Source organism: Molothrus ater, chromosome 11 (genome assembly GCF_012460135.2).
Source record: "Molothrus ater isolate BHLD 08-10-18 breed brown headed cowbird chromosome 11, BPBGC_Mater_1.1, whole genome shotgun sequence".
Classification (NCBI taxonomy): domain Eukaryota; kingdom Metazoa; phylum Chordata; class Aves; order Passeriformes; family Icteridae; genus Molothrus; species Molothrus ater.
The window spans coordinates 20,810,238-20,827,411 of NC_050488.2; the positions used below are offsets into that span (position 1 = coordinate 20,810,238).

Genomic DNA, 17,174 nt, shown 5'->3' on the forward strand with positions numbered 1-17,174 from the left:
TGATCTGAGAGCTCCCAGGGAAAACGGCAGCTTTGGGACAAGGTGTGCAGCCCAAACTGGCCGCACTAAGGTGCCCTGGGCTCCCCAGGTCCGCAGGAGCTTGGTCACCAGCTGCAAAGGGCATGAATCCTGAGCACCAGGAGTGATGGGTGAACAGCAGCCTGCCCACACAGCTCCCCCACAGCACTGAGGCTGGCTTTTCCTCACAAGAGAGGCCCTGCAGCCTCCACTGATGTAGGGGGCCTCTGCTGCCCCATGCCCACAGGACATATGGCAGGGACAGACACCGGGATGTTTATGGAGTGAATGGCACAACAGCAGCTCGCCATGAATGTACGAGAGGCAGCAACAAGGCCTGAGGCAGCCAAGGAGACATTGGCTCCAGCCCCTCAGTGCCCACCCACCTCCAGGCTCCACAGTCTGTCCATGGAGATCCCCCAGAAGGTGAACCCAGTTCAACCAGAAGTGCCCATGCACAGGGAACTAGCTGTGGGAACTAGCTACTGCCTACGGCTACAGTGCTGGGGCCTCCTGTACAAATGGAGAGGCCCTAGTTTGCCTTTGCTTAAATCCACCTTAACTTAATTAAGGCCACTCAGCAAGACCATTGGAGAAGCAATTTAAGGCACCAGAGTCAATTGTTTGAAAAGTCACTCTAGTTAATGTTGTCCTGGTGTAGACAAGTCCTTAATTTTATAACACCTACAAAATGCTCAGTGACCCTCAGGTAACATTCAAAGGATCAGCTGAAGGGAAATAACTATCAAGTTAGCTCCAATTCATTCTATTAAGCTCCTAAGATGATGAGTCAAAATACTCTTCCAGAGAAGTCTCAGAACTCCCAAGCCCAGCAACCCCACAAGATTCAAGGTGAAAATTAACATCATCTGGGTGAGCATCTTTTCCAAGAACAACCCAAGAGAGCTGGGTGTGACAGCAGCTCTGTAACCGTGTCTGAGGTGAAGGGGCTCCAGGCACTCCCCAGTGAGCTCCTGCAGCCTCTTGGTGCCCTCCCGGCCCTCTCACCTCAGCAAGAGCTTCTGCTTCCAGGGATTTCTGATCTCCAAGGCTGCTGTGCCGGGTGGACCCACAGGTGGATCTCAGAGGGTGGCTGTCAGCCAGGGCCTTCCTGTCTGGGAAGTTGATGCTGCCCGCGCTGCCGAACGTGGCCATCCTGCGCTTCTCAGGGCTCTCGATCCTGCCCCTGTTGAGGGGGATCTTGTGGGGGCTGCTGGGGCAGGCTGCTGCTCGGGGAGGGGTGTCAATGCCAGGCCCCATCCCTCGGGGCGGGCTGTGGGTGTCTCCTCCGCTGCGGCGCCGGGGGATGGCTGCACCATCAGACCTCAATCTCACCCTGCAAAGAGCCCGGCACAGCACAGGTCAGCGACTGTCAGCCCCACTGCTGCATGCTGCAAGGCAACCCCTCACCCTGAGCTCAGCTCACACCAAATTAGAGCCTTCCAGCCTCAGAAGACTCAGGCAAGAAGGAAAACAAATATTTTAGCCAGTACCAAGAAAGGGACAGCATCAAATCATAGGGGTAGTTTGGGTTGGAAGGGACCTCAGAGGTCATCTTGTTTTGATCCCCTGCCATGGGCAGGGACACCTTCCAGTATCCCAGGTTGCTCAGGGCCCCTGTACCCTCTGTAGATGTTAAAACCCCGTTAGCAGTGCACATAAAATCCCCTCCAAGCCCCTATTACCCTGCAGTGCTTTCTAGAGCATTCCCTCCCATCCTGCCCTGCCCCACACACTGACTGCTCACACCTGTGACAGCCACCACCCCCATGGTCAGGAAGAATGTGAGTTACCTGCCCATCACTCCCCCAAAGCCATAGTCCAAGATGTGATCTGTGGGTGACTGGATGTCGTTCTTGGAGGAGGCTTTATCGTCCAGCAGCGGCCCGCTGCTCGCCTCGCTGTCTGCCTTCTGGCTCAGGCTGTCAGAGAAGGCATCATCCCTGGGAAAGGACACCACAGCAGTGACAGGGCTGTGCCCCGGGCGAGCCAGGGCCCGGATGCCACGCCAAGCTGAACATCACCACGGCAGCAGCTCCACACGTTGTTAACAAGGGGCTGCACCAGGGCCACCACCTCACTGGGAACTTGGAAACAGTGCACATCTGCCTTCCCATCCCCTGTGATGTGGCTGCCACTGTGATGGCTCCAGATACAGCACTTGCAAAGGGCCCTGGGATCTGCCCACAGGCCAGGTGAGCACTGAACAACCCAGGCCAATGCTCACAGGGACAAGGCCAGGGGTAAGTCTGGGTCACACCACGTTGGGGAGTCAATGAGAGATGGGGCCCAGGTACACTGAGGTACAATGTTTAGTGCTGGTCTTTATCAGCCCAAATGAGAAACAAATGGAGCCAAACAATACACAGAGAGGGAGAAGTGAACAGGAGCAGATTTCTCACCCAAGTCACTAAACAAAATACAAAACTGACTGATTATTTTAGGTGACTGAAGTGGACCTTGTGCAAGCACACGATTTTAACAACCCTCACTTTACTCACATGTCTTGCACCACGATGTACTGGTGGGGAATGAGCCCGTCCACCCCGTTGTGTCTCCCTTCCCACCAGTCTTCCGACGCCCGGTGGTACAGCAGGAGTGAGGCCCCTTTCTTGAAGGAGAGCTCCCGTGGAGATCGCCCAATGTAGTCAAACTTGGCTATGGCTTCAATCTGCTCCACCTCTGCACAGGAGAGAGGCACAGCAAGAGCAGCTCAGCTCAGCCCTAAAGAGAGACTGAAGCCCTGAGAGCCCCTCCCCAGAACAGCAGAGCAGTGCTGCTGCCGCCCAGCGCCCCCAGAGCAGCTCACACTGAGCACAAGCCTTCTTGTTTTCAGACTGATCAATTCTTATTGTTGTTCCAGGCTCTCTGGGACCTCTCTCAGACTCACAAACTACTGGCAATTACAAATAGCTACAAAGCAGATGGGGAGCAGCAGGAATCTCCCTCTGTGCATATGGCACCCTCACTCACATTGGTTACAGAAACCCATTATCCTCAAGCCTGAGATTTTGTCAAGCCATGTCAGATGCTGTGACCAAACCCCACTTACCTTCTCCTCCCTTCCTTATCCTAGAGACAGTTTGGCCTGAATTATTGATGAGCAACTAATGCCCCTTTGGGGATCCCCATGGAAACAATGATACCAGCTCCAGCCAGGCAGCTGCGCTGCACCCCACCATCTGCAGCACTCCGCCTCACTGTTTCCCCGCTTTTCCTAATGCGAGCTCTACCAAACACCCGTGACTCAAACTGAGAGCTCAGGGCCTGAAATACAGGAGGGCTGAGGCAGAACTTCACTTTGGAAGGTCACGAGCACACCAGGGTCCTCTACGCCTCTGGGCAAGGGTGTCACCCAACGGCACTGAGGAGCCTGTGAAAGAGCCTGGCTCCCATGCAGATCCGTTTCCAGCTGGGGAATCCTAAAGAAACCATTGCAACAGCTGCAAAGCAGCAAGAGTGTCTCCCTCCTCATTAACCAGAGTGACCCACACTGTGCCTTGCTTGGGTGGCAGAACTGCTGCCACTCCCCAGCCACCCCTGCCACTGCTGGAGCATTAGCATGCCTTGATTACCTGAGACAGTGGATCATTTCAATCCCCACCTGGAGACTGGCAGACAGAAAATGACAGCAAAACAGGGCAAGCCCCCCCAGTTCCTCCAGATCTGCCTCATTTTCATTAAACATGGAAACTTGCTGTGCCCCATTACTGACTGTGGGCTCAGCAGCCATCAGTGTGTGACCCGACACTGCTCAGGAACCAAACCCATGTAGAGGAGGGGACACCAAAGGAGGACAAAGGATGCTGCATCGGACCCTTGCCCCATTCCAGCCCCACCTGGGACAGGCCAGGCCACTTCAGCAGATTCATCTTCCCCACCTTAAGCAACCTCCACACGAGGGCAGTGTCTGGGAGCACCACAGGAGGATCAATAGAGATTTCTGGAGGAGACGGAGCCAGGAGAGCTCCCACAGCCCTGACACAAAGCTGGGCTACCAGCAGGGAGTGTATGCAGGGCAGGGGGAGAGGGAATATGTAAATCCACAGAATACAGCTGCTCATCTGCTCCACACTTGGCACCACAGTTAATCACTTGGGAACCTCAATCGGAGCCATTAACGTGGTCACCCAAGTGTGAAATTGGCTGCACAGCAGCTCCCTTGCCTCCCTTTGCCAGGCCTGTCGGCTCCTGCCTGGAGCTGAGAGCAGGCCTGGAGCCGCCCAGCCCTTCCCTGTGCCCTTCCCTGTGCCCTTCCCTGTGCCCTTCCCTGTGCCCTTCCCTGTGCCCAGAGCTGCCTGGCCTCGTGTGCTGTTCCCTGTGCCCTTCCCTGTGCCCAGAGCCACCTTGCCCACCATGCCCTTCCCTGTGCCCTTCCCTGTGCCCTTCCCTGTGCCCAGAGCCACCTTGCCCACCATGCCCTTCCCTGTGCCCTTCCCTGTGCCCTTCCCTGTGCCCGGAGCCACCTGGCCCACCATGCCCTTCCCTGTGCCCTTCCTTGTGCCCGGAGCCACCTGGCCCATCATGCCCTTCCCTGTGCCCTTCCCTGTGCCCTTCCCTGTGCCCCGAGCTGCCTGGCCCACCATGCCCTTCCCTGAGCCCTTCCCTGTGCCCTTCCCTGAGCCCTTCCCTGTGCCCAGAGCTGCCTGGCCTCGCGTGCCATTCCCTGTGCCATCCTGCTCCCGTGGCCCCACTTGCCAGGTGAGCCCTCCCTCCTCCCCAGAGCCTCGCAGGGCAGGTGTGCTCTGCCGAGGCAGGACACAGCCAGGGTGGCAGCAGCTGTCGAAGCAGAAGGTGCTCAGCTCCCCAGGGCCCTTCCAGCACAGCAAGCCCTGCCATGGCTCCCCACCCAGGGCAGTGCCAGCGGCGTTCCCCCAGCCGCCCGCTCGCGGCTGGTGCTGCTGGCACGCAGGGAGCACAGCGCTGCCTCCTGCTGCAGCCCAGCCCTGCCAGCAGCCAGCCTCAGCCCGTGCAGTGCCTGCTGCTCTGCTGCATGCACAGCTCTGCTGGCACGCACCCAGCCCCTGCTCAGCCCTGCTCACCATCGTCACTGGTGTGCGGCTCTGTCCCGTTGTCGTGGTCCACTTCATCGATGGTGCCCGGCTCGCTGTGCGGGCTGTCACTGCAGAGGAACACAGCAGGCTGTCACACAGCAGGCTGTCACACAGCAGGCTGTCACACAGCAAGTGACACTGCTCCCAACGCACTCAGCACCCCTCATGCTGCCCAGCGAGGTGGTGGAGTACACCTCTCTGGAGGTGTACAAGAAACAACTGGATGTGTCTGGGCAACAAGGTGGTGTTTGGTCAAAGGTTGGACTCAGTGTTGGAGGTCTTTGCTGACCTAACTAATTCTGTGATTTGTGATTCTCTGATTTCAAACCACAGCAGATCCCTGAACTTGCTGAGAACAGCAGACACTCGCACCACAATTGCCAGGCCCAGAACGTCACGTTCTGCTGGCTCTTGTGTCTTTAGCAGAGTTTGGCAAAACTAACATGAAGTGACACCAAGTTAAATGCCCCATTCCCTAAATCACAGTGAGCTTCAGCTTTAGGTCCTCTGCTGCATCAGGAAGGATGGTGGCAGGTGACTAGTAAAAGACATGGTGAGGTCTCAGAAATGTACGAAACTTGTAGAAAATCAGTTCAAGTATATTACTGATCCTGGCTTGCTAAATCCAGACCTGAATGCTGGGTTAGAATTCCAGCAACAAAGGGAACTGGAAGGTTTGGGTTAACCTCAGCCAAGGCATTTCATCCAACCAGCAAATTCTGATGGAACTATGGGGTCTTTACTCAAAATTTCCAGCCTAGGAGGAATTTGGACAGAATTTACTCAATATTCTGTTTTGCTCAACATGCTTCTGTGGGTCTACAAAACTAATCTTCATCAGTATTAGTATTTGCCCTGGAAAATGTTTCTTCTGATGTTTTTTACTGAGATTTAAAATACTGAGTCAGCACAAGAAAATGAAATACCTGGTGAAACTGCCTGTTTTTACTAGTAGGACTAAATCAAATGGTTCAGTGTGCAAGAGCCTCTTGGCCTGATGAAGGTGTTTGTACCCAGGAACCCTGCAGAGAGCTCACCAGTACTCCTCCCCTCCAGTCATGCACTTCTCGTAGACAGGCCCCTCCAGCTCCCGGTGGCTGGGGAAGATGCCCTCGTGGTGAATGATGATGGTTTTGATGACCTCATTGACATGGGCCTGGCAGGACACCGGATCCTGCCCGTCAGGAATGTGCATCAGCGTGGGCCCGAAGCAGATGGCCAGGTTGTAGGGATCCATCATGTTCTCATCGCTGTACTGGGACAAGCTGCAAGCACACGGTGAGGAGCTGCCGTGCCATGGTCCTGCTTGCTGGGACACCTCCCAGCAGAGCCCCTGCCCTGGCACGTACCAGCACTGAGCTGTCCCCTCCCTGGGCATGCACCGGCACCGAGCTGTCCCCAGTGCCCTGGCACTGAGCTGTCCCACTGCCTGGCACTGAGCTGTCCCCTCCCCGGGCATGCACCGGCACCGAGCTGTCCCCACTGCCCTGGCACCGAGCTGTCCCCACTGCCCTGGCACCGAGCTGTCCCCTCCCTGGGCATGCACCGGCACCGAGCTGTCCCCAATGCCCTGGCACTGAGCTGTCCCCAATGCCCTGGCACTGAGCTATCCCCTCCCCGGGCACACACCAGCACCAAGCTGACCCCTCCACCCTGGCACCGAGCTGTCCCCTCCCCGGGCACACAGCCACGGCCAGCAGGGCCGGGAAGAACCCAATCACAACTCCCCATGGCAACACCAGAAGGGACTCGTGCACCAAAGACAGGGAAGGCCTGGCAAAGGGGACAGCAAGGAGGAACCTGGTGAAGCAAGAAAACAGACTCACTGGTTAAGGAAAGCAAAGAGGTATCTCATGACCACGATGACAGCCCGAGGCAGAGTGACAATGATCTGCTGGATCTGGTGCACTCTCTCTGCAGGGTTCTCAATTTCTGGAACACATGGATAGAAAGCACATCCTTAAAAACCTTTTCAGGACCAGACAGCTCAGCACCACAGGGACTTGTTCCAGATCTAGTGGCCCAGTAAGTGAGGAAAACAAAAGCCTGTCTCCAGAGGTCATCTGTCAGTCTGGTACTAAGGTGCAGGCAGAGAATGGGGGACACTGCTCCTCCAGCAGGGAATTCCTATGTTCAGATGCAGTACGAACAGCAAATAAAGACATTTCCGTGGGTTTGATTTAAAATAAATGTTTATGCATTATTCATTTCATTCCTCAACAACTCCTCTGTTCCTCAAAAGCCTGAGTCAATGTGACACTGAAAACAGAGCACTGCTTGCTTTTCTAGGGCAGATTTTTAAATGAGGTTTTTATTCAGGTTACCCTTCTGGGTTATGCATTGGATCCTTCTGAGCCCTTCTGCTCCGTCTGCTGCTGCTCCGAATAGGAATTAGGAACTCCCAGGAAACAGGTTAGCTGAACCAGTGCTGAGTCAGTGCTGTCAGACTCACTGCTCTCCACTCCTCAGGGCTGCAGAGCCCAGAGCTGCCATCAGACACCTGCTCCCTCCCAAGGGAAGGGGGTGACTCAGGGCTGTCCTGCCCTAGGCTACCCTGTGCTCTGTAGAGAGTTAATCCTGTGGCTGCTGCTCCACAGGAAGCAGAGGACAAGCACCAGAGCTTTCTGGAGCAGGCAGATCACACAGAAGTGCTTGTTCTTCTGGCTCAAACTATGCCATTTGCTAATCACAATAAAGTTCACTGACAACATGTAGCTAGGCTGCCATTTAATCAAAATTCTGAGCAAAATCTGGCCTCAATACCAAGATGGAAAGTTTTGTAGTATTTCACGCAGGGAATTTTCCCATTTGATTTATCCCATTATTGCCTGCTGGGTTCTCTACTTCTTCAGTTTGGTTTTACAAAAGAGAGTATTTCCTAAAAAAAACCCCAACTAAATACAAACTGGATAAAACCCTATGCCAATAGATATCTGTTCTGACACCCAGAGAAACAAACTCTCAAAACACTTGCCCTTCTCCCAGAGCAAAATGTTTCAACTGGGCATATGGAATTAACAGGGTACCAACCACCACTGCACACACAAGGACAGCCCCATGTGGACTCTGGAAAGTGCCTTTTGACCTGTCTATTGTCCTTGTGCCTTTGAGGAGCTTCCACATAAACCCCCAGCCCTGCAAGAGCAAAAGGAGAAGTTCTTCACCCTGCTTAGGCTGGGACACTCATTTAGTGCTTCTCTTGTCCCACCCAGCTCTCCACAAAGAGCTGTCACATGTACTTACTTATAGTAGATATCAAATCTTGAAACCTTTCCTTAGGAAAGAGGGGGTTTTCCAGTCCTCGGAAATACAGCTTCAAGACTCCAGCCACTGAGTTAATGTCTCGTTCGTTCTGGTCATCAGCGAGGGGGTCTTCGCCTGCCCACAGAAAAGGTTTTATATCCCGCATCCCCATCAAGCTGGACTAGCACAAGTGGTTTTCCTCATTTAGTGGAACACCCAAATTTCCCAGGGTTCAGAAACCCTCCTCATCTGCAATGGCAATGCTGATTTTTCCTGAAAACCAGTTTTACTGGGGGATTTCAAACCTTTCCTGAGGACAAGGATGATATTGGTTGTTTCTCCTTCACTGTTTCCAGCTCAGTGCATTCCTTCCATTTACAGCACCAGCCCAGAAAGCTGAGGAGGTCTGAACGACACAGAGTGAGAGGCTGAGAGGACAGGCTTGGCTGGAGGATACAATTACACCTCTGGAATGGAACCAACAGCCCTGGATAGCTTTGTACTGACTTAAATCTGTGAAAGGCTTTCAGTGCCCCTGAGATTCGGATACTAATTCATCTTAAATTGGATGTGCAAATCCTCCAGCCTTTGACAATCCTAACACTGCCTTATCCATTGGCCCATCCACCTTCATCCTGATCCTTCCAATGCTGCTCAAGGATTAAGGGTCACTATTCCCAGCAGGACTGTCCCTGCCACAGCTCCCCTCCACTCAGGACAGCAGGACTGCTTTCCCTTTCTCACTGGCCTGGCATCCTGAGTGTGATTTTCTCAGCAGACTCCCTGGCACCAGGCACAGGGAATGCTGTGCCTCCCTTGGCAAATTGCTGCAGGAAGGATGAACATGGGTCCCCAGCAAACACTCTTATGGCTCTTGTGTTTTTAATGACTGTGGAAAAGACCTCTGCACGTACCCCTACCTCTCATACTCCTTCCCTGGGTAACTCTTCACTACTGCCAGAGACACAACACCGGGAAACTCAGAAGGGATAAAACCTGCTCATGTCTCATTGCACAAAGGGCTTTAACACAGGCTTTACAGCCTGGCTAATGCACCCACCACCTCCCATAAGGATCCTGCTCAGGCAGGACATCCTGCTGTACCTGCACACCCCAGCTACACACCTCTCTCAAACGAGTTCTTGATGTCGTTGACTTCCACCTGGGAGCCAGGGACTCTGAAGATGCCCTGTTGCTGGAGGCCTGGAAGAGAACAATGCTTTAGGAGAGATTTCTGGAACTGCTGGGCAATACCTGCAGGTCAAACCAGCAGAACCCAGGAGGTGATGCACCAGACAGGCTTGGACCAAGCAGGGACAGCCTGCTGCACCCCACTTCTGCTCGTATTCTCCAACCACAGCCCCCAGATCAAGGTGCTGAAAGGGTGAGGGCTAATAAAACCTCACTGGTGGCCAGTCAGCCAATGCCAGTGGAATTCTAAACTGAGCCATGGAGAACGGAGTGCAGGCAGCCCTGGGAGTCCCTGCTGGCTCTCACTGCTCACTCAGGTACTTTCTCCTTGGCAGGCTGCTGGGGCTGTGCTGAGCCAACTTACCATACAGATTGATGTAGCGGATGCAGCTTTCTACAACAAGTGGAATGGCCTGTCCTGAATCCTTCAGGAAAGGAAAGGAAAAGAGAAAAATGACTGGTTTGTTGCTAACAAAGCATGGGAAATGCATTAAAGATTGCAAGACCAGAGATTTGAAAATTAATGCTGTGGAGTTTAGTAAGAGGACAGGCAGGAAAGGAGGTGTTACAAACATGGAGCCATCAAAGAGCGCTGAGGATACCGTGTACAGCCAAAAATGCCCAGGAAAGCTGTCACTCAGGTGTGTGAAACATTGCTGCTCCCTGTCTGGCTCAGACAGGAGACTGCCACGAGGGATCACAGCTATTCCACCCCAAAGGTGGAATGCTGGGCTGAAATAAAACTTGTGCTATACCTGGCTGATGGAATAAGCTTCCCATAACACAGCTTACAACAATATTTCCATCAAAGGAAAGAGCCATTGTCAGCAGGTGCTAAAAAGCCTAACAAACACCACTGGGTACAGAACCAAGTGCCTGAGTCTGAACCAGTGGTGAGTTCTGGCTTCTCCCCAGGCCCCTTGTGGCAGAAGCTGAAGGGGACCGTGGGCCAGGTCTGACAGCCAAGGGGACACATTCCTCTTTGGGTTTTTCCAGCAGAGCACAGTGGCATCTCTGGGCAATTCCCTCTGTCTCACAGATGGGAATCTGGGGTCTCCAGTAAGTACCTGATTCCTCGTTCGTGCATTCCTCCTTCCTCTGAGCACAAAAAAAGCAGCAGAGTGGAAAAAGAGAACAGATTAAGCAGGGATAAGTTCAGTTAGAGGTAAGCATCTCCTTCGGAGGCCGTGAATGCTCAAATGCAATGGCAGCTTAGCAAGGGCCAACACAGGCCTTTGGGATGTCCACCCTCCCTCCCAAACCCCTTTGGCACGCTGCACCCCAGCCTCGATGACCTGCAGGGATTTCCTCCCTGCCTGAACCTGTGGCCTTCCCAGGAGCCTGAGGACAGGGACAGCCCTTGCCTGGGGCACTGGGCAGCCATGGGGGCACTGGTGACCAGGGGACATCTGGGCAGCTGCCCATGACCCAGCTGCCTGTGAGGCTGTACAGCCCAAGGGCAGGCAGCCATCCCCCAAAGGGTCTCTGCTAGCACGGGACAGTCCTGCTCAGATGGATCTCTAGAGCAGGTAATTCCTCCTTCTCAGTGCTGAACAGGCTGGGATTTAATGAGCATTACTTTTTTAAAAACCAGTTTAAGTCAGGAGTAATCACAAATCCTAACGGGATTACAGGCTTTGCCAGTGAGGTCAGTACTCCCCGTGCTGGTGCTGTGTACAGACACTGCCCTCGGGCTTAGGGCTGAGCTTGAGGCAATAAACCCCAGCCAGATGATGCCTATTAGTCACCTAATCCAACAGTTTGTCTTTACAGCTTCTCAAAGTGTTTTCCCTGAAGCTTTCTCCAGAGCAGGATTACAGGACACCACTGTCAGCAGCTGGCAGGGGATGAGCAGCTGGGCTGGCTGCTGCTGCTGTCTTTGTGTGTAAGGCTGAGGGTCACCTGTCTGCCCTCCAACATGGACACCCCTACAACAGGACTTCTACCCCAGGCTGACAGTCCTTGAAAGGGGGAAACACTTCTGGGGTCATTTTATCTTCCTTCTCAGCCACAAGGATGGATGAGCACCAAAAAGAGGAAGGGGGTGTGTCTGCTGCTCCTTTGAGGGCTGGGCTGAGCTTGTGCAATCTTTCTTCCCAGGATGGGTAGAAGCAGCAGGACAAGGAGGACACTCAGTCAGCACTGCCTCATAGTGCACATGGCCAGCAGCCATGGGTGGGGTCTGGAGCACACCCATGATGGAACAGAACACCAGGAATGCACCAGGGGAACTATGGAGAGAAATCATCACCAAGGCAAAGCCGTGCTGGCCACGCCAGCTGGGTGCAGATGGGCCAGAGGGACCCCTGAGGATGGCAAGCAGCCAGGACAGGAAAGCCACCATTCCATTCCCAGCGTTCACAGACACTCCTACTGCAAGCCAGCAAGTACCTTAATGAATGTTTCCATATTGCCGTTAAAGAGTTTATGATTATACACTGAGAGAGGCCTAGGTCTCCTCATTTTCTGTGGCTTAGGGGGAAGACAGGGGGGCCTGGGAGAAAATGGAACAAAATAAATCAACAAAACACCAACATAAATGCAAAGACAGGGCGAGATCTCACAGGTTATAACTGAGAATAAGAAATCAAACAGAAGAGTCCCTCTGCGAGGATTTGATGTGTAGCTCCACACACCCTGCAGCCCCTGACACTGGTGTGACCCACATGGACACCACTGCAGCAGGAAACCAGCAGCACTGGTGGCCAGCTGGATTTAACACCTGCCTCCCACCACCGCCAGCTCAGCACTCCCTCAGCCTGAACAGGCACCAAGAGCAGCTGAGGAGATACATCCAAAATAAAGAATATATCCACAGCTATCCCAGAGAACGCTGGGGTATTCCTGTTCCTAAACAGATTGCACTCTGCTCACAGAAAGAGGCCAGAATGAGGACAGTGGGAACAGCCCCACAGTGCTGTATCTAACTTTTGTTTGGAATCCCAGGGATGGGGATGAAAAAACACCACGAAATCCCAAACAGATTTCTGCCCTGCCCTCTGGCCCAGGCTGTACTGATGTCTGCAGGGGAGAGAACACGACTGCAGACACACACAAAACTGGGTGCTGGGAGCCTTCATGCAGGACATCTCATGGAACAGACATGGACACTACACAGAGCTCGATGCAAAGGGGACAGCAGGGGTCTGCTGGTTCCTTAATCAGATGCCTCTAACTAAGCAACGTGACTGTACACTCCTAGAGGTTCCAGGCACTCCTTTGAGGGGTAACTGAGGAGCAGAGGTGATGCTGCCTGTTGGAGCAGCCCTGCCCCACACACTGCAGGGACTGTGCCTGCAGCCCCAGGCAGGGCCCTGCACACAGCCCCGGGGCCCACAGTGCACACATGGGAGCAGGGCCACTTCAGCTCCTCGGAGTGCCACACTGCACAGCCCTGCTCTCTGAAGGTGGCTCTCTGTCCTGACAGCACCTCGGTGCCCCGCTGGTGCCCAGCCCTGGTGCTGGCAGCACAAGGAGCCTCCTTCCTGCCTGGCAAGGCAGCCCAGGCTGCACCATCTGCTTCTCCACTTCCAACAGGGAACGCAGCTTTTGGGGCTACTATTATAAATTCTATCAAACACAAACAAGGTTGGAACGAGCTGACACATAGAGAGCATCTTCTAGGGAGCTGTTTGGAGGCTTTGCTGGCCTGTGTCTCACTGTCAAAACACCAGCACACTCCTAGCAAGCCACTGGAGCTCGGGGGAGATGCTCCATGGACTGGACACGGATCAAAGCCTCCTCTCTGTCACATCTGCCCCAGCCCTATCTTCTGCAGTAGAGGGATGAAGTCTGTGATACAGGCATGCTCTGCACTCATAGGTAAAGCAGCCAGAGCTGGGAGAGGATTTCAGGGAGGTATTGAAGTCCTCAAAGGAAGAGGGATGGCAGGGAGTGAGTGGACACCTTGGTGTCACCCTGTCTGAACACAAGCCCACCTCAGCTACGCTCCAGGGCATTGCACTGTGCTGACAAAGCACATCCAGGCACATCAGAGCCAGCCAGCCAGAAACCACACTGCAGCAGAACCAAGGGCTGCTTGCCATCCCCCTGCGCCCAGCACTCCAGGCCATGCAGCTGGGAAGCAGGATGTGGGCACAGGGACTGCCAGCACAGGGGCTGAGCCCCACCAAGCTGCACCAGCAGCAAAGCAAACCCCCCTTCCCACAGCCCCCTCCTGCCAGTGCCAGCCCTCCCCAGGAGCAAGTAAGGGGAAGAAAGCGCTCACCTGGTTGTTCCACACTCAGCTCTTTCACCTGTAAGAAACACAAGTTCCCATCATCCCTCCACATCAGCCACCAGCAAAGGACTGCAGAGCACAGCTGCACAGGAGCTCACACCCTCTCTGCTGGCTCCTACCCCCCAAGGAATGGCTTCCAGCAGAGAGAAGCTGCATCTGGGGAGGAGAGATGCCCACCTGGTGCCCCCACCATTAAAAGACAGATTAGAAATCTGGAGGGAGATGAGGGAGAGGAAGGAAAGAGGCAGAGGTGGGAGTGAGAGGCAATCTCTGCTGCTGGAGAAGTAAGCCAGCACTTCAGCATACAATTTCAGATTCAAAGAGATTTCCCCATGTGCACTCCCAAAGAGAATTGGGAGGAGAAGTCCAAGGAAATCATGGTTTTGTGTGTCACTGGTTAGGCTGAGCAGCAGCAGGCAGGCACAGAACCCTCAATCACTCAGGAGAACACCCACAGGGGAGGCTGGCAGATGACACTTGCTTTAAACCCTCTGAGGTGATGGGAGGATCCTCCCTGGACCTGACCCCAACTCACCTTCTCCCAGAGTTTGCTTCAGCAGGTCGTGTTTAGCCTGGAGCTTCGTGATGAGGTTACTGCCATTCAGATACTCCTTAAATTTCTGGAATTAAAGAACAAAGGGGTGAGTTAAGCACACAGCCCCTAATGGATGCTCACTGCTGCCTGGGGGCAGCCGGGGGGCTCAGGAGGCTGCAGGATGCACCAGCTGTGCTGCAGGGCTCAGCAGGGTCTGATCACTTCTCCCTGCTCCAGCCCCTGCCCTGATGGTCTTATGAGCCTGGTCTCCTTGGAGCTGCCCCTCCTGCCTGGGAACGCAGGGAGGGACAAAGAGTTCAAAGCTGGCTTTCTTTTGTCAGGCCTCTGGGAACAGCCTAGGAAATCAAAGCAGCTTTCCCTGCACTGCCAAGGCTTCGCCTCTGTGCAAACCAACAAAGGCAAGCAAGAACTCCCAGTGCTGAGCCCTCACAGGCAGGGACTGCCAGGTGCCCCATGCAGCTGGGGACACTGTGCACAACAACTGCCATCCCCCAGCGAGGCTGTCAGACACCCAGAACACTCCAGAGCAAGGCACTACACAGGTAAGAGCACAGAGGGAGACAAGAGATAGAAAATGGAAGATGGAGAATGGGAAAGAGCAAATCTCTGCAAAAACCATTAAAGTAATCCCAAGCACAATTCCAAATGAAAATTGCAATTTCCCCCCAATTTACATTAATATTACTAAGAGAAAGCAGAAGCTCTTCTATGCATATGTAATATACCACAAGATGCTGTTAACCATAGGCTATGACCCACACTGAAATGAGGGAGAATTCTGGTGAACTCATGGCTGCTGCCTGTATTTCAGGTACCAGAACAGAGACCTGAGCCCTGCCTGGGAGTGCAGCATGAGAGCTGCAGGGCAGGCACACACACCACAGCCCTGCTTTTGTGCCTTCCTTGGCATGTCAGCAGCTTCAGCTCATCCCTGGGCCAAGGGCAAATTTAGGCTGTAAAGGCTAGAGAGGAAGACTTGGCTCATAGTTCACAGTCCTGAAGGCATTCCTGAAGGGACCCTGGATGGTGGCCCATGGTGAGGCCATCTAGAGTCTGCACCCTGCTCTGAGCCTCTCCTACTCCACTCAGTAAGTTTTGAATCTCATCTGGCTGCTCCAGTTGTTCCTTCAAAGAGCAAAACAAGGCAGGCACTGGATTGTCAGTCCCTGTGTAGTGCCCTGCCACTGAAATGCATTCCAGACCCAAATCTGACAGAAGACAAGTACTTAAAGAGACTGAATTGGTTCTTGCTCTTCACTAATGAGCACTTAACTGGGCCTCAGCCCTGGCAATTAATGCTTCGTGTCCTGTATGCCTGAGCTGAGACTCACAGTGAAATAGAACATTTCAGTCTCCTGCTGGTTGGCTCTCCTCTTGGCAATGTTGATTTTGCTCATGTAGGTCTCTGAAGCAGCTGATTTGACCGACTCAGTGGAGCGGCTGTGCTGGAAGGCATCTGAAACATCGAAATCTTCCACTGTCAGCATGTCCTGCAAGGTCTGCATCGTGGCATCCAGCGTTTTCCGTACCTATTGGAAACAGGACAGCGTGGGTTTGAGGCAGACTGGGAAAAGGACGCATCTTGAGCCAAAACAACCCCTCAACAGGCAGCTGCTGAGCCCTGGGCTAGCACTGGCTGCAGTCTGTGGGCACTTCCAGCTCTGCCATAGGAGGGGCTCCACACCTGAGCACACCAGGAGAGCTCCAGTGGAAGAAAGGCTCAGCAGTGCTGCCCACAGAGCCCACCTCTTACCTCTTCATTCTCTATCTTGAGGGTGGCCAGCCGAGACTGCAGCTGGTGGTACCGCATCAGCAGCTCGGTCTGCACAGGCTGCTGGGCGCTCACCTGGCACACCTGAGACAGGAGACATTCCACGGGTCATGCACGGACCAGACACACATTTCCATACCCACACCATTCCCTCCAGCCCCCACAAGCTCCTGGCAGCCTCCAGAGAGGTTGTGTTGCCATGTGTCCCATGAGCAGTGCCCTGGACCCAGGCCAGCACCGAGTGTTTCTGCCATCTCCCAATTACAGCAGGTTAATCACAGCTCCCCTGTGCAGATCTGTGGGGCAGAGAGAGCCAAACCATGGGCTCCCTAATTGGGACAGACATGGAGCAAAAGGTGGCCTGAAAGGAGGAGCCCTAACGAGCCCAGAGTCTCATGAGGAAAGGACACGTGAACAGCAGTGTGTGAAGGCAGCAGAGAGGGGTGAGGATCTGGAACAATTCCACAGTGATGGTTTAGAGAGGGCCAGGCCCCTGCGCAGCCCCACAGGTGAGCACGTTACCTCATCCCCCATGTGGGGCTGGAACTCGAACTTGAGCGGCGGGCAGAAGACCTGGTTGCACATGTCCATGACGGTGTGCTTGTCGCTCCGCGCGTCCAGGTTGTCCACGGCGTTCTCGATGACGTCCAGGCCCTCGTGCCGCGACGTCTCCAGGTTGTACTCTGCAGACAGGTACGTCCTGAAGGTGCGAGCGAGGCTGGCGTGGAACCCCAGATCGCAGCACTGGGAAACACAAAGGAGGGTCGGGTCACACAAACTCCCAAAGCATTTTGCAAGGTTCTCAAACACAGATGGAAGTTGAAGCAAGGCGTGGCAGCGGACACCAGGCCCTGTGGTGTGGGCACATCCTGCTCTGTCCCTGGGCAGCTGCCTGCCTCCCACCATGGAGCAGCTCCTCATCACTCTCATGTCTGTCTTAGGGAAAATGATAAAACTTGAGTTAACTGCTGCCAAAATACTGTACTTTAGACAAAAAACTGGTTTTAAACATTGTTCCCACTATAACTGAATTTGGCATGTCAAGTGTCATACCAGAACAGGGATTTGCTGCCCTGAAAGGTCCATCAGAGCTGAGCCAGT

At 54.0% G+C, this 17,174-nt stretch overlaps 1 protein-coding gene across 2 annotated transcripts in view; it reads right to left on the reverse strand.

Moving 5' to 3' along the window:
* SRGAP3 (SLIT-ROBO Rho GTPase activating protein 3) overlaps positions 1–17,174 on the reverse strand; it is a 76,050-nt gene that overhangs the window by 4,575 nt on the left and 54,301 nt on the right. Inside the window, exons 7-21 of one of the 2 annotated variants that reach the window (XM_036390762.2) lie at positions 16,596–16,817; positions 16,056–16,157; positions 15,634–15,831; positions 14,282–14,366; positions 13,735–13,762; positions 10,574–10,604; positions 9,871–9,931; positions 9,441–9,518; positions 8,316–8,450; positions 6,899–7,004; positions 6,110–6,337; positions 5,061–5,140; positions 2,520–2,700; positions 1,812–1,961; positions 1,027–1,354 (exon numbers count right to left, since the gene is read on the reverse strand). In XM_036390762.2, coding sequence (XP_036246655.1) covers positions 1,027–1,354; positions 1,812–1,961; positions 2,520–2,700; positions 5,061–5,140; positions 6,110–6,337; positions 6,899–7,004; positions 8,316–8,450; positions 9,441–9,518; positions 9,871–9,931; positions 10,574–10,604; positions 13,735–13,762; positions 14,282–14,366; positions 15,634–15,831; positions 16,056–16,157; positions 16,596–16,817 — 2,013 coding nt within the window. Of the gene's footprint in view, positions 1–1,026; positions 1,355–1,811; positions 1,962–2,519; positions 2,701–5,060; positions 5,141–6,109; positions 6,338–6,898; positions 7,005–8,315; positions 8,451–9,440; positions 9,519–9,870; positions 9,932–10,573; positions 10,605–11,897; positions 12,001–13,734; positions 13,763–14,281; positions 14,367–15,633; positions 15,832–16,055; positions 16,158–16,595; positions 16,818–17,174 lie in introns of both variants that reach the window. The other variant, XM_036390760.2, reaches the window with a different exon arrangement.